Here is a 23093-nt window from a genome sequence, read left to right on the forward strand (position 1 = left end):
ATATAAATTTATATGTATATCCTAATGCATTTCAACAAGTCATGAAAATTCGACAATGAGAAACAACACCTTGGTTCTGAGTACTGCATCATCATCATGGAAAATTAATCACAATTTTCATTTTAGAATTATCTCAAGAGTAAAATACAATCTAATAAAATTTATCATTGGCAAAAGGATAACAGGTGATGAGCATCTAAAGAAAATCATACAATAGAAGAACGAAAAGAACACTTTTCTTACGATAAATTCTTCCTTACTTAATCATCAACTAGGAAAATACCAAAATTCTACTTAACACAGAAACACGTAAATTTCATAAAACAATCAATCTGTCAAACACCATCAATCCGCGATTTAAAACATAAGAACAAAATTAAATTTCATAAAACAACCCAAAATACTCAAAAATTGATTCTCTAGGGATTCCTACATGTTCATTCTAATATCTAAGCGTGAGTAACTCATCCTTTACCTCCAGGGAGTCGCTCAAGTGTTCTTCGTTAGCAATGATGACGTTTCTGGTGCTCTCTAGAGCTCATCCTCCGGTTGCTTTGTTAGGATTCTTGTGCACTAGAAGAAGAAAAGAGAACATAATGTATTTTTGTAAAAGCCACTATGGGTTAAAAGTTAGTTTATATAGTGGGGGAATTGATGACATAATCTTATTTTATTTATTTATTTAAAGGAAGTAAAGGGGCGGTTGTTACAGCAGCACCTCTTACTGAGATTTCCAAGAAAAATGTAGCATTTAAATTGGGGGGGGGGGGGGGGGGACAAGAACATGCATTCACTGCACTTAAGGGAAAAATTGATGCATGCACCAATTCTTGCATTACCTAATTTTGACAAATCCTTTGAAATTGAGTGTGATGCGTCTAGGGTTAGGATAGGGGCTGTTTTAATGCAAGAAGGACATCCCATTGCTTACTTTAGTGAAAAACTGAATGGGGATGTCCTTAACTATTCCACATATGACAAGGAGTTGTATGCATTGGTAAGGGCATTACAAAATTGGTAGCATTACCTTCTACCTAAACAATTTGTCATACATAGTGACTATGAATCCTCGAAGCATCTTAAGGATCAAGGCAAATTGAGCAAGAGACATGCCAGGCGGGTGGAGTTTCTTGAACAATTCCAATATGTCATCAAGTACAAGAAAGGTAAGTCCAATGTTGTTGCTGGTGCACTTTCAAGAAGGTATGCCTTATTCTCTACTCTTGAAACTAAATTCATTGGGTTTGAGCACATTAAAGAATTGTATGACCATGATCCAAATTTTGCTTCTCAATATTCTGCATGTGTACATATTGCTCAAAATGGGTTCTTTCGGCATAATGACTATTTGTTCAAAGAAAAATGAATATGTGTGCCTAAAGGGTCCATGAGGAGATTGCTTGTGAAAGAAGCCATGCGAGGGGGATTAATGAGGCATTTTGGGGTTCAAAAGACTTTAGACATGTTGCAGGACCATTTCTATTGGCCGCATATTAAACATGATGTTCATAAATTTTGTGAACAGTGCATTGTTTGTAAGCACTCAAAATCTAGGGTCATGCCTCACGGACTTTATTCTCCTTTGCCTGTTCCTGAATCTCCTTGGACTGATTTATCTATGGATTTTATTTTAGGTTTGCCTCGGACAAGGAATGGTAAGGACTCTATTTTTGTTGTGGTTGACAGGTTCTAAAAAATGGCACATTTCATACATTGCAAGAAGAATGATGATGCAAGCCATATTGCTAATTTATTTTTCAAGGAAGTGGTGTGTCTTCACGGACTACCAAGAAGCATTGTTTCAGATCGAGACACCAAGTTCCTTAGTCACTTTTGGAGAACATTGTGGGGGTAAGGTTGGAACAAAGTTGCTCTTTTCCACTACATGCCATCCTTAAACTGATGGCCAAACTGAGGTAGTAAACAGAACTTTGTCTTCTCTTCTTAGAGTTGTGATTAAAAAGAATATAAAGAGTTAGGAAGAATGTCTGCCTCATGTTGAATTTGCATACAATAGGGTTGTACATAGCACTACACAACACTCTCCATTCGAAGTAGTGTATGGTTTTAATCCCTTGACTCCTCTTAATTTGTTACCATTGCCTAACATTTCTAATTTTAAGCATAAGGATGCACAAGCTAAAGTTGAGTATGTGAAAAGATTGCATGAGCAGGTGAAGGCTCAAATTGCAAAGAAGAATGAAAGCTATGTCAAGCAAGCCAACAAGAACAAGAAGGAAGTGGTACTTGAATTAGGTGATTGGGTTTGGGTACACATGAGGAATGAGAGGTTCCCTAAACAAAGGAAGTCCAAACTTCAACCTAGAGGAGATGGACCTTTCCAAGTACTAGAGAGGATCAATGACAATGCTTACAAGATTGATATTCTAGGTGAGTATGGAATAAGTTCTTCATTTAATGTTGCTGACTTGATTCTATTTGTTGCAGGTGATGATTCTGAACATTTAAGGGCAAATGCTTTCCAAGAAGGAAGGAATGATAAGAATCCTGAAACTACTCAAATAGAGGGACCTATGACTAGGAGTAGGATCAAACAGTCAGTGGATACCCTCCAATAAATGGTAGCAGACATACTTAACAAGGTCCAAGTGGAGAAGGATGAAGGCCCAGAAGCAGAGGTACTACAAAGCATATTAATCGTTGCTAAAGACCCATACTAATTTGAAGACCCATACCAAATATGTTCTATTTTTTATTTATAATTTTTTCATTGCAATTTTGGCCCAAATTGATTTAATGGCCAATGTCTATTTCTATCTTTCGTTCAAATACAGTATATGTATGGATTTCATTTTCAATAAAGGAACTTTTGGCATTTGATAAAATTTGGTGAGAACTTCTCTCTGGGTTCCTTGTTGAACCAATTTCAGACTTATCAAGACTTATCTTCCCTCTCCGGAAGTGGCGTCTACTCTGACTTATCTTCCCTCTCCGGAAGTGGCGTCATCCAAAACTCTGTAGCCTGTATCAAGCGATTCACTCCTAGTAAGGATCACATCAATTTGTTGAGATGCTTAGGAAACAAAAGACCAACCTTAGTTCTGATTCATCATTGTTACAACTTATTCTATGTGCTACTTCAACCAAAATTATGCATTTTCTAAATGGCATGTGCAAACTCCAACCTAGAGTGATGGTGATTAATGAGCAAAAATCAAATGTTAATGGTTCTTTGACAGAAAGAGTTGACAAAGTATTGGACTTTTATGGTGCATTGTTTAGTTTCTTGGAATCAACTGTTTCAAATACACAACAATTAGAGAGAATCTTAATGGAGAGGACTCTACTAAGGGAAGAAATAAAGAACATTGTTTCATTTGAAGGAGCTGAGAGAAAGGAGAGGCATGAGAAATTTTACACTTGGGTTCCAAGGCTAGAAATGGATGGGTTTGAGAAGGGACATATTAGCCATCATGGGATAAGGCAAGCAACAAAACATGGTTTAGAAATGGTTGGTTATGGAAATGGATATAAGCTTGTTTGTCTGGAGAATAATTGTTTGTTTGTCTGTTGGAATGATAAGCCACTTTTTTCTGTATCAACCTGGACACTTTAGAAGATCAATAACATGGTTATGTAGTGTGAAAGTGAATTACTATGGCATGCACATTTGATAAGCTACATTGGGGTTCAGTTATTCGCTAAAGTGTGTGAATCTTCAAAACTTGTTTTATTATCATATCTATATCTATGATTTTATATAGACTTAATTGCAAATTTTACAACTCAATTTTTATTATTTTGCAAATTTTATTATCGAAGTTTTATTTCTGCAAATTTTTTCACTCAGGTTTTCAATTTTTGAAATTTTACCACCATTGACGAAAGATAGATGATTTTGACTTTTGACATCGGTTGTAATTATCACCAATGTAAAAAGTGACTTTTTACATCATTTTGTTAGTGTGATAGAAAAATGCACAAAAGTAAAAAAATTTAGATGATAAAATTTATGGAATGTTGAAAGTTGTATGATAAAATTCCTGGAAAAAACTTCAGTTATAAAATCCGCGAAATTAGGAAAGTTGGGCGGTTAAATTCGTAAAATAGTGAAAGTTTGACGATAAAATTTGTAATTAAGTCTTTTATATATTGAAAATAAAGAAGTTTAACTGACCCTTTGCCATGTGTTTAGGAATTTGTGTAAAGGGTTTCATGTTTTCTTAATTTCACTTCATGTGTTCAGTCAGGAAAATCAACCTACCCGTGTCTGTCAGGCAATTTTCTTCTATTATTTAGGTGACTCAATTTTAGCAACAAGCTAGTTTTATAATTAGGCCGATTTATAGTAATAGAAATTTGCAAGATGCTAATGCTATGCTATGTATCTCTTAGTATATATGCATAAACTGAACCAATAAATAAAAAACACACCTATGAGGAGTGAGAATCTACTTATGTCAAGCAACACGTGTGAAGAAAAGCAAGATTCAATGAGAATGAAGAGTGCAAAGACATAAGGTAAAAACAAACCAACTTGTCTACCTCATGTTGATTATTTTTCAATAAACCTTATAAAATACCAAATGAGCACCAAAACACATTACGTCAGATTATCAAGAGATTTTAAGGAATACCTGAATCCATAGAGAGCTTGATCAACACGCAACGGAATCTTACAGTGGTCACGGACAATTGGTTTAATGAACTTCCTCAACCAAATCACCTTCTTCCTTATGGGACCTTCGTTTTCTCTTTAGATGGGGAGAGGGGAAACTGCTTATTGATTTGGTGTATTAGGGACCATGACCATGTCTTATGTTTTAAACCTATGTGCCAAACTGGTTTCCGCTCATTAAGCCCATATCAATTTTCTGTTGGCAGTCTAATGGGCTCACTTAAATAGATCACTTTATATTGAACCCATTTAAATGTAAATAACTAATATAAATGTTATAATATAATATGTAGCCCATATTAATTAATTAGGAATTATAAAATTCCTAACAATCTCCTACTTGGGCTTCATATTAACCTTAGACATTTATATCACAAAATTCTTTAGGCGCACAACCGTATGTTATTTACTTTTAGACTCCTTTTATACAATCTGGTCCATCTCATATAGCAACAGGAAACCACTGCAGTTTTCATCACAATTTAGCTTGACTAAGCCACAATGATCACCACTGTTACTCATACTCGATTACATAGATCAAATATGGATAAACGGCATGGAAATTACATACAATGTGATCTTAATCATGTCTATTTCCAACTAGTCCAAACTTTATTCTTTATAGAGATCAATCCAAAATGCAATATAAACATTGCACACAAAACAAACTCAAAATAAAATGATAAACATCAACTTTATTTCTGCAGAAAATCCAAATAACAAAATGTTTGTAAACTGTAAGATATAAAACATGAGTAAGACTCTCACTAAACTAAGGTACTGTCAGGAATTATACCCATATGAGCAGCGTGCTCGTGAAAAAAACTTTAGTGTCATACATTTAGTAAGTGGATCAACTAGCATGGAATGAGTTCCTATATGTTCTATACAAATATGTATTTTCTAAATTCTTTATTCAATAACCAAATACTTTATGTCAACAAAAAAAATACTTTTACTTAGTTGAATCCTTAACAAGGCTGCTAAGATATTGTCTCAATAAACACCTGATGGCTACTTAATGTTGGCGACAACAGGAAAGCCAGTTACAATAATTTAGCAATCATAAATTCTAGTATAATGTCCCATAGCAAAATATTAACTCCACCAACATGGTCAAATGTGAATCCTTATGTGAAGTGATTGCTATTAAGACATTCTGAAATAATCGAAGTCATAATACCCAATGATCTCTAAACTTCTAGACTTTCGATATGAAAACATGTAGTTCCTTGTTCTCTTCAATTAATGCATAATTCACTTTACTACTTTCTAGTGTTGCATACCAAGATTACTCACATATCACCTTAGGACTCCCACAAAAATAATTTCAAACTCTAAATTTTATACATGCAGATTTGGGATTCACATATGAGTAATTTAAACCATAGTAGTAATAACAACAACAATTAAAGAAGAGAACAATAAACATGTAATGCACAAATAATCTTTATGGTAAATTTCAAGACCCAAACAAGATACCTAACACACCATTAATCCTTAATCTTTGGATTGAAAAAGACTAACTTCAAATGGAATGCATTGATGAAACATTGGTGATAAGTCCCGTCAAACAAAAGTTGTCTTTGGACACTCCATTGCTCACATGGAAATCTTATATGATGATTATTCCGGTCAAATAATGATTGTCTTTGAACATTTCATTATTCACATGGAAAATCACACTATTTATAATCACCATATGTTTACCATTAAAAGCATGTAATTATTTTGTCAAATTGTGTCATCCTTTGGGCCGAGCATACTTCACATGAATAATTCCATGAAACATCCATGTAAATTCAATCAAATTAACTTATGCAACAGAGGTTACTTTGGCAGTATGTTGTTTCAATCAATTTAACCCAAAAATACAAGACAAATTAATATAACAAATGGGAGGTCTTAAAATTACACAAATTTTCTTAAAATTACACATTTTAACCAAAAAAATCCTTTAAAGATACTGGAGAAAAGGTTTCTTTATAGTCAATGCCTTCCTTCTGAGTAAAGTCTTTAGCAACTAGACAAGCCTTATATCTCTCGATATTACCCTTTGAATCCTTCTTGGTTTTAAATATCCATTTACAACCAATAGGTTTCACACCTTCAGGCAACTCAACTAGATCCCAAACTTCATTGTCATTCATAGACTTCATCTCATCCTTCATGGTGTCAATCCAATTTTGAGAGAAGTTGATTGGATCATCCTCTGTTAAACCAACACCATCCTCATGTTCTTGGAGAAATATAATATAATCATTTGAGATTTCACTTCTCCTCTCTCTAATGGACCTCCTTAATGAAATTTCTTGAGGTTGTTGAGGTTGCTCTAGAGGTATTTGAGGGAGAACCTCATTGTTGTCTTTTTCTGGAACAATGTCAATAGTTTGAATATTGTCTTTTATTACTGGAGTTGTGTCTTGAACAGTAATAGGTACGAGGTAAATAACAGGTTCTTCCTCAAAGACAACATTCCTTATGTTCTCTTCCTTCCCAAACTCAACTTCCTTAAGAAATCTCGCATTTCCTATCTCGAAAAAGGATCTTAAGGTGAGATTGTAAAATTTATAGCCCTGAGAGCGTTCAACATAGCCAACAAAATAGCAACCAATTGTTCTTGAGTTCACCTTTCTTTCATATGGCCTATAAGGCCATGCCTCAGCTGGACAACCCCAAATGTGCAAATGTTTAATGCTTGGCCTTTTACCAATCCAAATGTTTAATGCTTGGCCTTTTACTTGGCACCCTATTAAGGATGTAAACTACGGTCTTTAAGGCTTCTCCCTAAAGTGACTCTGGCAAAGAGGAATGACTAATCATACTTCTCACCATATCCTTAAGAGTTTGGTTTCTTTGTTATGCTACACCATTCATGCTAGGTTAGTGTATTACGGAACAATTCCACACTCTTTGAGGAAAAGCGCAAAAGGTCTTGGACGTTGTTCTCCTGATCCATCATATCTGCCATAGTACTCACCATCACGGTCAGATTTGACAGCCTTAATTTTCTTTCCAAATTGAAGTTCAACCTCAGCCTTAAAAGTCTAAAAAACGTCTAGGGATTGGGATTTCTCATGTATCAAATATAGGTAACCGTATCTAGAGTAGTCATCTATGAACATAATGAAATATTGTTGTTCATTCCAAGAAGTTGTAGGAAAAGGACCACAAATGTCTGTATACACTAGTTCCAAGACGTCTTTAGCTCTTTCGACACCTAATTTCCTTATGTTTGTTCGTTTTCCCTTTATGCATTCAATACAAACCTCAAAGTTTGATAAATCCAAAGGGTCAAGAATTTCATCCAACACAAGTCTTTGAATTCTTTGTTTAGAGATATGGCCCAAACGCTTATGCCATAAGGTGGCTGAATTCTCATTCAATTTTCGTTTTGTACCATGTGAACTTATTTGCAGTATTTCATTATAGGAACTAACAACATGAAGCATGTAAAGATTATCAATTAAAGAACCAGAGCCAACCATATTTGAATTTTGGTAGAGACTAACTTTATTATTTCCAAATGAAAAAGAAAAGTCAAATTTGTCCAAACTAGAAATAGAAATCAAATTTCGTCTAAAAGACGGTACAACAAAAGTCTCAAACAAATCTAAATAAAATCCATTTTTTTAACTGTAATCTAAAAGTTTCAATAGCTTCCACTGCAACCTTCTTGCCATCACCCACAAAGATAAATCTTTCATCATCACTTGGTAGTCGACTCCACAGGCAACCCTGCATAGTCATACTTATGTGAGTAGTAGCACCAGAATCTACCCACCAAGTATCTTTAGGTACAAAAGCCAAATTAACTTTTGAAAAAACTATAGTAAGAAGTAACATGTAAATTCCTCATTCTTATTTTGTTTCTTTTGTTGAGAAGTCCCTTCCGCAGCACCCTTAGTCTTCTTCCTTTTCTTATTCTGAGAGGTCAAAGTCAAGTGAGCACTTTCAGTCCTATCTCTCTGTAGCCTCTCCTCCTCTTGCACACAGTGAGATATAAGCTCATTGAGGGACCATTTGTCCTTCTGAGTGTTATAGCTCACTTTGAATTGCCCAAAGTGTGTAGGAAGCAAGATCAAAACCAAGTGCACGAGCAGGTCTTCACCAAGCTCTAACTTAAGTGACTTGAGTTTTGATGCGATATTGGACATCTCCATAATGTGCTCCCTTATGTTTCCTTTTCCTTTATACTTCATGGAAATGAGCTTAGCCAAAAGGTTACTCATCTCCGCCTTTTCATTTTTGGTAAAGTATTGCTCAATTTCCTCAAGGAATTTCTTTGCACTTTGACCCTTAGAAATAGAGCCCTGAAACGCCTTTGGAATAGAGCGCTTCATGATCATGAGGCACATTCGGTTGGACCAATCCCACTTCTCAATTTTTACCTCAATAGAGGTTTCCGGAGTGGAAATGGGTCGTTCCGTCCTCAATGCCAAGTCCAAATCCATACAACCAAGAACAATTTCTACGGCTTCCTTTCAGACCTTAAAATTTGTCCCATTCAACATTGGGATAGAATTCACTTGGGCAACATTTGCGGCACTGGTAATATTAACTAAAGAGAGAACAAAAATAATAACATGTTCACAAATAATCAAACAAGTCATATAAAGTATATATATAACAAGACATACAAATATTTCCCATAACAGATCCATCACAAAATACCCAGCACAACATTAATTCTAGTCTTTGGACAGAGAAATTAATTTGTAATTGATACTCTCAACACAATGATCAAATATTGAAAATTAGTTCTGTCAAATAATAGCATTTCTTGGTATCGACTATTATTAACAAAAAAAAACTTTATAATTGTCACATATTTGTCATTGAAAGTATGTTATTATTTGGCCAAATTGTGTCTTCCTCTAGGCCCATCACAATTCGCATAAATAATTTCATATTAACATCCATGCAATTTAATTAAATTAATTTATGCAATAAAGGTTACTTTGGCTACATAATGGTTCAATAAATTTAATTAAAATTGCAGGACACACAAATAAATGGAAAGGACTTGTAATGGTTAAATTTGCACCAAATTGTGATAGCAGTAAATGTTTGAAAAACTACATCATGGTAAACTAATTACGCACCTGAAACAAACATATCACAGTATTATCACAAATTTATACTAATCACATGAATAACATAAATTATCAGCTTATCACCATTTCATGAAAAAAAAAACAGTTGGCCAAAAATAATAATAATAAATTATTCATATAAGACAAAAGACCATTGTCTTATTACTGATTCATATAAACAAAAAAAAATATATTTTTAAAATTGTGCCACATACTAAATGCCAACACCAGATACGTAGAACCTTTATCCCCAATAGAATAATATGACAACAAATGTGACATAAATAAAAAAAAAGTGTACAACCGCGTAAATCAAATGTAGAAGCCTTTTATTAATTCTAAAGAGGAGAAAAACTTTATGGCCATAACAGATAAATTTAGGGGTTTTACAATTTTATTGATCAAAATAGTTTCTCCCCAAAATAAAATTAGGGTTCATATAACTAAAATAATCCAGATATAATACATATCAAATAGAGCTTTAAATCCCAATAATCTAACAGTAATGGTGGCTTTGATATCACTTGTTGGTTATTTTTCAATAAACCTTATAAAATACCAAATTAGCATCAAAACACATTACGACAGATTATCAAGAGGTTTTAAGGAATACCTGGATCCATAGAGAGCTTGATCAACACGCAACAGAATCTTACAGTGGTCACGAACAATTGGTTTAATGACCTTCCTCAACCAAATCACCTTCTTCCTTATGGGACCTTCATTTTCTCTTTAGATGGGGAGAAGAGAAACTGTTTATTGATTTAGTGTATTGGGGACCATAACTATGCCTTATGTTTTAAACCTATTAGAGTTCTCATTATCCCCTAATGAGTCAAACTGGTTTCTGCTCATTAAGTACATATCAATTTTCTGTTGACAGTCTAATGGGTTCACTTAAATAAATCACTTTATATTGAACCTATTTAAATGTAAATAACTAATATAAATGCTATAATATAATATGTAGTTCATATTAATTAATTAGGAATTATAAAATTCCTAACACCTCATACTCAAATAACAAATGAAAATACTCTGAATTTTATTAACAAAGATGATAAGAATTCTATTAATTAGTTTTTAAACAAAACTTCATAAAAAGCCAACACCAAAATCAAGTTTTACTTGTAATGTGAGAATTACCCTTACTTATGTATATTTTAATATGAATATATCATTGGTTGATATAGGATTTTCAATACATTTCTTCACACCAAAAACTGAATATCTTGAACATAAAATTTATAGAACTAAATATTTGTGTGGTCTGAACTGCTTGATAGCAGATGACCCAATCTATCCAACACTAATAGTTAGGATGAACTCTGTTATCATCTTAGAATGTGAATTTTAACCTAATTCAATCCTTTAAAAGTAGCAATTAAGATAAGGATTATTTTCATTTAATTTGTCCATATCACTAGTCGAAATGAGATCTCCTACAATTACAATGATTCAGATGTTAATGTTGGCCCTTTTGATCTTAGCAGTTCTGTGAGAGCAAACACCACGTTGAATGGTTTACCTAAACCGATAGATATCTATGCTTCTTAGATTGTTGTGAACAACTAGTTTTCTTATGCTTCTTGGATTTAGAAGTACCAAAGTGTTATCTTTTGTTCAACCGGGAAATTGAAATTTGAAACAGAGGAATCTGCAGTTGGGGGTATATTGAATCGGCTGAAGAAAGACAGAATTTATTGATCAGTTTGATTTATAATACACTATGAGTCTATGACCGTAAAAACCATTCAGTAGAATTTAGATGGCTCTTTAAAGAGAATGTTTACAAATTAAACTGTTTCTTTTACCTTTGGATTCACAGAAGAACAAGATTGATTTGTAAGGGTACATTCAAGTTTCGTCAAAATCTGTCCTACACTCCTACTCCCTATACTTTAAAAAAAAAAATTACTCTTCCTATTTTATAATTGCTGAATTTCATCTATCACCTTAATATATTAAATTTTATAAAGAGAGACAAAATTCACAAGAGGAAGGATCAAAGTTGCTCCAAAGTCACTCCAAAAGAGTTATTTTACATTCTCATTATTTATCTTCAAATGTAATAGTTTTAATGAATAACTATAATCTTAACCATTAAGTTTTTTTTTTTTAAAAAAAAATGAATGACAAGAATGGGTGGAATAACTTGGTTCTTCAATTCACAAATTATGACCAAAATCCTAGATATTATTCCTTCCAAAAATGATGAAGAAAAAAAAAATGAAATCATAGAATATTGAATGATGATTAAAAGTGCATGTCGCAATGTAATCAGCTGAAATTGTTGAACTACTCAATACATGTTTGATTTGCACTTAAAAACAAATACAAGAAATAAAAATCCCAATACCGATACGCTAACAAAATTACTTTTAGGTTGACACAAGTTAGACCATATCACTTGCTACTTCTAACTCTAGGTGCCACAAGGCATACATACTCCCATGGTCTCACTACAAACGGCTACAAAGGGATATAGTTCGGATATTTGAACAGAATTATAAATTCTCTGGTATCATATTTTATTTTTATAGATAAAAAAAAAACACACTAGCCATGCCACACTGTAACATTGTACTCGACAACAAAATGTTGAGGGGTAGAAACGGAATTAACGCTATTAGCAATGGCATAGCCAGTGGCAAATCTAAACACGCCAGTGCCACCAACAATGGGCAACTCCCTATTCTGCTCCGATATGGGATTCCTCCCAAGCATGCTCAACGTGCTTCCAGCATAAGCTCCTTCGGTGAAAGCGAAATTGGTGAGCATGAACATCCCAAGGTCCTGAAGAGAGGCCAAGCCAAACAGCCCCTGGGCTCTCCCAACGTGCTTCGAGCTCAGCTCTGGTCCTTCGGTCATCGCATCGTCCATCACGAAAGTAGACCCGAACCCGTTCGGAACGTTCTTTGGGGTGTCCACGATTTGCACAATGGTGGGGTTTTCGTTGTCTCTTATGTCGTGGTAGTAGAAGTGGAGATTGGACAGTTTTTGTAAAGGGTTAGGGTTAGGGTTGTTGTTGTTTGAGGGTAGTTCGATGTGGGATTGCTCGGAGAATGATGATGAGAAGAGAGTGAGGGTGAAGAGAAAGAAGAATTGAAGAGGAGCAGCCATGGTTAGATGCTCAATGAGGACTGGTAATTTTGGTGAGTATAGGACTAAGGGTTCCATTTTAATGCTGTTGCATTTAATTATTATTATTGTACGTTGCTGTTGAATTTTTTTATTACCCACGTCGATCACGAGGGACCTAAAATACAAGATGTATTGCTTTTGGTTGGGAGATTTATTAAGTGGCAATAGTTGAAACACGTGTCCGGAGTAAAAACATACGTATACATATAAAATTTATTTATAATCATTATAACAATTAAAATAGTATTTATGTATAATAATGATAAAAATAATAATTTTTCACATTAGTGTTATAAGGATTAGTAACATGTTTTACTCAATCAATTTAACATATAAAAATTGTACTATAAGAGCAACATATGCTTTATGCAAATTAATGTTATTAGAAGTTTGTCGGCTAATATAATTTTAAAAAGGTTAAAACATGGTTTTAGTTTTTATAAATATAGAAATGTTTAAAATTTATTATTGTAAAATTTTTGGTATATTTTTTGTTCTCATAAAATTAAAATATATTATTTTTTATCTGGAGTTAAATTTAGATGAATCTAAACTTAAGTATTTAAGTTTGGTGCATGATGTATTTAATGAATTTATAATAAATTTTGATATTATCTTAAAATGTAAATTTAAATATAATTCAATCCTAAAAATTAAATCATGAGTTATCCTCACTTATAATATATTGATGTTATTTCTTACCAATGTAGAAGTGTGAATTTTCTCAATAAAGTGACTCAAATTTAAAAAAAATTGTAATTTAAGTGAATTATAAATAAAGGTAGACATAGATGGATGGAGACGAGGAGCACGCGTTTGCTGTCCTGCTAGTCTTGAATTCTCGAGAGTCCCATTCCGCTCGAGCGCCTCGTGTTGCAACAGATAATATAAAATATAGAAACATCATTGATTCGAAGCAAACTAAAACGAAAAGCATCTCTACAAATAAGTGCTTTATTGGCATTAGATGGCATGCCACAATGGTTGTCCCTCTTAGGCACTTTCTTGTTTTCTCTCTCACCCTCATATCCATCATCTTCCACACCCATGGAGCGTTCTCTGAGCAATCAATAATCAAGTTACCCACAGACCAACCAAGGGTAGAGAAACTGACCCACTTGCATTTTTTCTACCACGACATCTTAGAGGGCAAGAACATCACGGTGGTGAAAATCATCGAGCCATCAGCGAGCGAGGTTCGTGAAGCAACTGGGTTTGGAACCACTTTCATGATGGACAATGTTTTGACCGAGGGTCCAGAGCTGAGCTCGAAGCACGTTGGGAGGGCTCAGGGGCTGTTTGGCTTGGCCTCTTTGGAGGACCGTGGAATGGTGATGCTCATTAACTTGGCTTTCAGTGAGGGTGAGTATGCTGGCAGCACTCTCAGCATGCTTGGGAGGAACCCTGTTCAGGACACTGTTAGGGAAATGCCCATTGTTGGAGGCACGGGCGTGTTCAGGTTTGCCAAGGGCTATGCCATTGCCAAGAGTCTTTGGGAAATTTCTGACAATGAGCATTTTGTGGTGGAGTATCATGTCACTGTTTCTCATCCTTAGATCTTATATGTCTTTTGTTAAGAGTAATAAATTTTAGGCTTAAATATCTTCAAGATGGTATGATAAATGAATAAATTTTATTGAGTTTTAAGTAGATTTGTTGTTGTTTTGAATGTTTGATATATTCAAAATTTTCTCGAGTTCTTATAATTAATTAACTGTTAATATATTATCTTATAAATTGATTTTTTTTATATTATGAATGATTATAATAATATCACGCTATTACTTGATTGACGACGTTAAATTTTTAAAATAAAAATTTTAATATATTAAAGACTCAAGTTAAAAAAAATATTTATTAGAATATTTTTAATGTTAAATCTTAAGGATAAATTTAAGTTCAAGAACATTTTTAATGTTTGAAGATCCCACTATCCCCAACAATTGGCATTTCTTTAACACTTTGCGACATAGGGTTCCTGCCAAGAACACTCACGGTGCTACCATTATATATGTCCTCATTGAAGAACAAATTCATCACCACACTACTAAAAAAAGGCATTCTACATCGGTTCTAATGGTCTTTCTACATCGATTATGACGCGTGATGGTAACACAGTGTCGTTGAATACCAACATAGATTGGAGAATCGTCTTTGAAGGGCGACCTTTCTACATCGGTTGTGTAGTTCAATCGATGTAGAATGTGAGCTTTCTACATCAGTTCTAAGGTTGGAACCGGTGTTGAATGGTAGGGTTTCTACATCGGTTATCAGTCAACCGATGTAGAATGGGTAATAATGACAAGGTTTCTACATTGGTTATAAGTCAACCGATGTAGAATTTGAAGGATTTCTACATCGTTTATTACTGAAACGATGCAGAATTGATAGGAATGACAAGGTTTCTACATCGATTATAAGTCAACTGATGTAGAATTTGAAGGGTTTTTACATCGTTTATCACTCAACTGATGTAGAATAATGAATTTTTTTTATTATTTTTGTGAAATTTATAATTTCCCCTTCAAATATTGATATGATGTTAAAGTGCATGATTGTGGTTTACTAAATGTAAAATACAGATATTTGAGCCAGTAATAGAAAAATCACAAACTACGTGCTAATTTAACTTACTAGAGCTAATTACTATCTTAAATTGTATTAGTATATAACTACTATATATATATATAATTATATATTGTGCATTCTTCCTAATATTTCAACTTTTCAACTCAATGCTAATTTAAAAATTAAAATTCTATACTAGGAAATAATAGCCACGTACGTTATCTAACTTTCAAACCAAACTATTCTATGAATAAATTTATTAACCTAAAAATCCAGCATCTTCACATAATAAATTAAACTACCAAATCACCAATAGTCTTCAAACACTAGTTAACACGAAACTAGCAAGGGGTCTAGCTAACTCAAATAATACCATTAACTAATGACGTAACAATTATAATTCATTGACTAACCATAAGAAAAAATTGACAGGACATAATCACGTGTTTTGTTTTTCGTAATATGTTCTTTAAATCCCATCATGCAAGCGTAAATAATGAGGATTCCCTACCCATGTTCACGTTAAAAGAAAAGCCCAATTGAGGCATTATCAAACAAAACTATACCAACAAAATTTGCTTATCAAACAATTCTAAATCACGGGCATAATGATTTTCATATCTGAAAAATACCATTATGATGGATCCTTAATATTTATCATCAGAATGAAGCATCCTGCTACGAAAGTGCAACTGACTTGGTCAAGATCTTTAGCAACCACAGTGTTTCTAAGTGCCGCAAAGAAAGCAAGCTTCATTCTTTCATCTTGAACATTCACTAAATCAAAAAGGCGTGGAACCCCCTCTAGAGTGCTTACATTCTTTTTCAACTTCAGAAGAAGATCAACTTGCTTCTCCTGAAAAAAGAAATGATATCCTAATTATATTTATCAAACAAACATCCATTTTAAGTATTATCAGCACACCAAAAACATTACCGAACCAAATAGATCATCAATCATTGGCAAATATTATTCAATCAAGGGTATTATTACAGTTTGCTTTTACTCCCCAACTAGAATTTAAAAGGTTCCTAGGACTATACTCCCTCCAAAACCAATATAAAATTGCTATTATCACTGTGTTTTTAAATTCAACTATTCAAGTACTACCTCCAGACCTTTTTATAAGAAACAAGTTTAAGTGTAAACTACTCTAAAACTTGTTTCTTATAAAAAGGACTAGAGGGAGTAGTTTAAAACCATTAACGACCAAGTGGCCAACCATGCCAAAAACTCAAGCTGTTAGTTGGAAGTTAATGAGTGATTTCACCATTTTCATATAAAATCTTTTTAAAAAAATGGTGAAATTGTTATCACATTTTTGTCACTATAGGTGAAAATAAACATTAATTGAAACAGAAAACACTCTTATACCAACATGTCCTTAAATTAGCAAATATATCGTAGAGCATGAACTCAGTCACAGTTATACAAATCCAAGGGTCCAGAAGTAAAAGTGAACATATTTAATTCATGCCATTCAAAATATTAAACAACCATTTAGAGACAAAAACAAGTTGATTAATATAAAAATAAAAAATACCAATATCATGAAAGTAGCAATTATTCTATTAATATATCTGGATATTAGAATGAGCTTATTAAATATGATTTCTGAGGTAGGTATTTACATTTTTGAGTGAGACTGTTCCCCACCACGAGTTTACTTGCTCTCCAAAATCCAAAGAAGAACCAAATAATGAATAGGCTGGAGAACTTCATGAAGCCAGAAAAATTGTAATTGGAAAACCTCCCCATCAATAGCACCTAAATCACCATGTGACCATATATTCCTTCTATTTGTTTTGTTTCCTTGGCTTTCAGGATTGCTTTAAGAACTGATCCCTGACTCTTCTCAGAATCTAGAACAGACTTCAGTTCTGCAACTTTCTGTCTAGCACTTTGTTCAAGAGGAATCAATTCATCTTGCTCTTTGATACATTCCTTTAAAAAGAGAAATTATATCACCACAAGACTCAGAAAGAAAAAAATGTTAAAGGAATAGAATTAAAAATAAGAATGAAAATTGCTTACTTCTTCAATTTGGTGAGCTTCTGAAGCTTCATGCTTCCTCTTTTCTATATCACTATTGATTTGAGAAATGCTGGCAGTTTTTGATTTAATTGTTTCTGATATGCTTTTCATATGCTTTTGAGCATCTTCAAAGGCTTCAGAAGCACCTTCATGCTGCAAATTAAATCAAGAATAGTCTTATATTAAACATACACCTATTGGAAAATATAAAGAGATTCTGCTCCACATGTATAGAGTAATTCATTATAAATAAATAAGTGCATCCCCCAAGAATCTCGAGCATGCATGCCAGAAAGATGCCCTCTTAATTAAAGTGAAGCAGAAACTTTGGTTTGTGTTACTAGTTTTCTATGTATTCCATTTTTTGAGTTTAACCCTTTTTTGGCTTTGTTGTTGCTTATCAGGGTGAACTGTCCAGAGAATGCATAAAGAGGGAAAAATTGTGACCACAAAAAATGTCCAGAGAATGCATATTTCTCACCTGTGCACAATATCCTAGCTTCATATCAACTCCCCATCCATGGACAAGGTCATTCTGGAGAAAATACAAGTGATACTGATGAGACAATACTGAACACCAACATAATGGACTATTTGATCTATTAGTAATCTATAAGAAAAATAGATTTCTAAAAATTTCATCAAGACAAGGTCAAACTTCACTAGGAACTCAGGAAGCCCACCAAAACAAAATGCAAGCAAATCAAGAGAATCAGAAAAAAATTCTTTACAGCAGCCAAAGCCAAACCTCATTTCAGAAAACCTATTTGCATTTTGCCAGCATTTTGGTAAATTGAAAAACTGACCCAACTGAAAAAAACAATAATAAAACTTTGGACAAAATATTGAAGTTGTCCACAGTAAGTACCACACAATAGTACAGTTGGAAGAAACAAAAGTTTTGGAAAAGTTTGAAAGGCTTCTTCAATGTGTAGTTGGAACTTAGATTTAATATTCCTATGAACCATGGAAGTAATATTACCTGTATAAGATGCCAAGTGCAGTACCAGGCAGATTGAGAGAAAATAGGAGTCATACCTTCCACAAACCTACACAGGTTGTTTTGAAGTTCTGTGTCATTCACAACACAACAAGCATGCCAAGATTTATCATAAATCGCCACAAAGGAATTTGTCTTATCATATTTCTTGTGATACTTTCAGAAGTCCAGAGAAAAAAACATAGTATATTATAAGGTAATCAACAAAAACATAACAAAACCAACAGCATTTTTCATCCTCTGACATAATTAAAGAGAAAATTCCAGTATAGCATCATTTCAACTTCAACATGAGGGCACCCAAAGCAATTCGAAGATAACATTCTCAGAAAGCAATCTTGCAGAAAGACCTAGTTATAGGTTGCAGGTCATTCCATATATTTCTATGAATCACTCTATTCAATCATATTTTGCACTATCATCCTAGAAGCACCTAACAATAAAAAAACAAAAAAATATTATAGTGACTAACAAAATAAAAGAAATGAGTCATCTGTGGCTGACATGAAACAGAACATAAGACAGTAGCACATGTCCCTTTTACCTAAGAAAATAATTGTTAAAACAACATCATCTACATGATAGACATACTTTCCTTTGATATAACTCAGTTGGCCTCACAGTGATTTGCTTTGATTTTATCTTAGCAAGTGCTTATGGATAGGCTAACAAAAAATCACCTATGAAATTTCTTGGTTCTAGCTCTAATTGTAATTCTATGGTGTATCTTTGTTGAATTTGGGTCAAGAGCTGGTTGAGATATCTCCAAACCTTCTCTCTTTATAATTTCAACATATCTGCAAAAAAAAAAAAAAAAGAAGCCCGTGTTAATTCTTTCTTTGATTTGATGAGACAAAAGTTGTAAGAGATGTTACTGACTAGTCTTACAATTAGAATAGGTTTAAGAATATAAACCCAACAAAAAACCTCTTTTGTCTGTTACCACCCTTGACAAGCAAAGATTTCTTAGCAACCTAATGTAAGCTTAACAAACCTAATAAGGATAATATAATCTTATAATGTATGGCAGAAAATTCAAAGTCAATTTTCATTCAGCTATCAAATTTTAAAATGGAAAAAAATAAAAATAAACTGACTTATCATCATGTAATCAAATAAAATTGGATTCTTTTTTTCATAAAATTAACACCAGTATTGCATATTCCTGCTAGCCTATATCAAGGCAGACTGCACACATATATCAAAATAGCAGCAGCAGTAGGAAAGCAAAGAGGCATCCTTAATACCTTGAAGGTGAAAAATGCTCCACACCTAGATCCTCATCCCAGAGAAAGATATAATCATAAATAGAGACAATATCTGGATGTAGAAACCTTTTTGCAAACCACCTGACAAAAAACTCATGAATTAATATGTAAGTTCGAAAAAAAAATCAACTACATATATAAGTGAGTATGCATACAAAAGAATATAAAATTAGTAATAAAACTACAAATCTTGGGAAACTATCACAAGAGAACTAGCAGTCTGATATGTGCAGAGTTACAGCATACCGAATACAGATACCATAACAAAACCATGTTAAAAGAGCCTAGGGTGAAGCAGTGATACATTGCCCAATTCATCATATATAACCAGAAGATAGCTAATCCCATAGCCTTTCCTAGGCATTAACATGATATTGTTAAATGATACATTTTCAGTTTCAGTGGTGGTTCCCAACAGAAAAATGGGAAAAAAAACTAAGAATTTGATTTTAATACATTGAGAGCAGCCAAAATGTTTACCAAATTTCCTTGGCACTTACATAGCCTAACCAGCTCATCCTGAGTCAAAGAGACATTTTGCTTTTTCAAAAAATCATTTACTTAATGAAGATATAATATGCCTCATTTATTTATTATTACAGTTTCCTCAAAATAATTAAAGCAAACTCCCTTAAATGAACATACTTCAGAGGAAAAAAAAAGACATTAGGATGACAGGTCTCATACTTACCACTTTGTTTGATTCCGAGCAATAATGACTAGATTACTTCCTCAAAACCAAAATACATGGATCAACAGAAAATAATAAGCATATAGTTCAAGATACATAACACCAATCATGAAAATATAACCATGTAAGATGGCAATTAATAATTAATAGCCATGTGAGATTAATTGCCATAAGGTACAACTAGGAAAATTTTGAAACTTGTAAACCCCCTAAGTAAGATTAATATTAGTATCTTTGTATAATTGCATCTGATAATCCAAACTGCCAAGTACCAAATCTAACACACTCCTTAGGCAAGATCCCGTTAATCCTGGGTGTGTACAAAGCAAAAACACTCCTACCTTGTGCTGAAATTCAATTGGCAGCAAGTTTAAAATTCCTGGCCTTTTCACAGAAATCTCAATCAGTTAGCACAATGATTTGTAATGACTTAATTTATGTTATGAGCAGCAGAGGAAAACTAAACCAAGCCTTAAGATCACCAAATAATTTTGTTCATAAACATTAGCAAGACTAAAAAATAACAAAAATTGAACAAATTTGTCTTGAGTCTGATTATTTTGAATTACTAGTAGAGAAATTTTAAAACTAATCAAACTCAATCAAGCATAACATAATTACCATAAATTACTAATATTGTTATCAACCTGAATGTCAACCCAAATTATATGGATAAATAATCACTATGGAAACAACAATCACCATGACCCATTATCCTTGAAAACAAGATTCTCAAATCAAAAGCTCTTTAAAACACATAATACAATGTGAAGCCGAGAAGGAAATAAGGGAAGCCTTATCTCCCTTGAATGAAAATGAGGGAGAAGTGGAGAAAAAACCCCATCAAAACATCAACATATATTAATGAAACTAATCACATCCAGCTTCACCTAAGTGTTTTATCCAATATTTAAGTTAAGACATTGATAACTAGTTTAATCTTTTGAGAGGAGGGGAGGCGAGTGTAAAAAAATGTTAAAAATAATTTCCTGTTCCAATCAAGATTGTTCTAATTTATTTGGTTATTGTACATAGTGAAAAAGGGATATTACTCAATATATTGCAAGCTTTATTAGGCACTTTGAATTAACAGAAAACATTTTGGAACTTCAAAGCAAAAACAAACCTGCTGTCTCCTCAACTTTTCATTTTCCTCTTCCAAACGCGAGACTTTGTGCTCCAATTCAATTGTGTAAGCTTGTTTATAGTTATCATTTAGGTTAAGGATATTTACTAAGGGGAACTGCTTGAAACTAAAAAACTATAACATGGCATTCAAAAGAAAGATAACACTCACTTGTTTCCTTGCTCTTGAATGGGCAACAGGTATAACCATAAAACTAATCCCTACATATGCAATTTAACCTTAAAATTAGAAGTTTATTTCGACAGAAGACAATGCATATTCATTCGTGGACCTTAACACTAATTTCCATTATATAGTTCTCTCAATTAGGTTCCAAGCCTACAATCCAAACAAACCCTAATTTGTTCTCTGAATTAGATTCTAAGTCTACAATTCAAACAAATGCAAATACTAACTAGAGAACTCACCTCGCCAAGCTGCGGCGCCAGGCCAAGAAAGCTTGCATTTCGCTGGCGTTCAGCTCATCAGCGGACATGTTGGGAGTCCACAGTGGGTGGCGAGGAACGCGGAGGTTGCTGGCGTGGAGCGCCTCTTCTTGCTTCTGCTGCTTCCTCGCTTCTTCTGGTGTCGTCGTTTCATCAGGCACGGAACCTGGTGGGCGCATGAATGCGGAACGAAGAGAAAGAATACTCACAGGCTGATAAGAGTGGTTGAAGTGGCAGCAACGAGTTTGGGGAGGGGTTCTAGGGATTGCTTGACGACGGCGTCGATGTCGGAGACTTCGGTGAAGGATTCAAGGAACGTCTTCCTGTAGAAGCGAGACAGCAGGGCTCGACCTAGCCCCGTTTTCTGGATGTCGTTCTGCTTCTTCCCCATTTCTTCTACACAAGAAAAAAAATTAAAAATGAAAAGCTTGGATTGAGAAAGAGAGAGAGGGGAAGGTGGTTAAGGAGGGGTTATCCATTACAGGCGGGGAGGGAAAGGGAGAGGGATTGAGCTACCTCTCTCTGTGAACGAGACGACACTGTTCACATTAGATATTTATGGTTTATTCAGACAGGCGCGAGTAGTAGTAATTTTAAGAAAATCAAAAAATCATTTAAAATATTAACAATTCAAACACGGTGGTATATAGAAAACCGATGTAGTTTGCTTAGAAACAAAGGCGATTTTACAGTAACCGTTGTTGACATGTGAAAAAGTTCATGTAAATTTCAAAAATGTCACCGTGATATTTACTACATCGGTTAATAACTGATGTAGATTTGACGATGTTAAATCATCTTTTTGTAGTAGTGCCATGAGCAACCCAAGATCATGTTGAGAAGCTTTAGCATATATTCCCCGAGATCTTCCAACAAGCTTTGAACTTGGACTTGGTCCTTCAGTTAGAGGGTCATCCATCATGTAAATAGTCCCAAAACCAGTCCCAAAACCAGCAATGGACTCATTAGGAGGCTCAACAATTTTCATAGCAGTTGGGTGTTCCCCCATTTTGTTGTTATGGAAATAGAAGTTTATTTATGTGGTTATCTATGACTCGGGTGTAAATCTCTTTGGTGTTT

The 23093-nt window shown here is 33.8% G+C and overlaps 3 protein-coding genes across 3 annotated transcripts; 1 reads left to right on the plus strand and 2 right to left on the minus strand.

Moving 5' to 3' along the window:
• Positions 1-11985: 11985 nt before the first annotated feature.
• LOC114373775 (dirigent protein 21-like) lies at positions 11986-12920 on the minus strand. Its single transcript, XM_028331314.1, has one exon. The coding sequence runs from the start codon at positions 12913-12915 to the stop codon at positions 12295-12297; it is 621 nt and encodes a 206-aa protein (XP_028187115.1). The 5' UTR covers positions 12916-12920; the 3' UTR covers positions 11986-12294.
• A 750-nt stretch (positions 12921-13670) lies between these two features.
• On the plus strand, positions 13671-14529 carry LOC114373150 (dirigent protein 21-like). The gene has a single exon (XM_028330685.1). The coding sequence runs from the start codon at positions 13671-13673 to the stop codon at positions 14433-14435; it is 765 nt and encodes a 254-aa protein (XP_028186486.1). The 3' UTR covers positions 14436-14529.
• A 7689-nt stretch (positions 14530-22218) lies between these two features.
• LOC114372994 (dirigent protein 1-like) lies at positions 22219-23022 on the minus strand. Its single transcript, XM_028330553.1, has 2 exons — positions 22899-23022; positions 22219-22409 (listed from the first exon to the last, which is right to left on the minus strand). The coding sequence occupies exons 1-2, from the start codon at positions 23020-23022 to the stop codon at positions 22219-22221; spliced, it is 315 nt and encodes a 104-aa protein (XP_028186354.1).
• Between the last annotated feature and the right edge of the window lie 71 nt (positions 23023-23093).

This window comes from Glycine soja, chromosome 11 (genome assembly GCF_004193775.1).
Source record: "Glycine soja cultivar W05 chromosome 11, ASM419377v2, whole genome shotgun sequence".
Lineage (NCBI taxonomy): Eukaryota > Viridiplantae > Streptophyta > Magnoliopsida > Fabales > Fabaceae > Glycine > Glycine soja.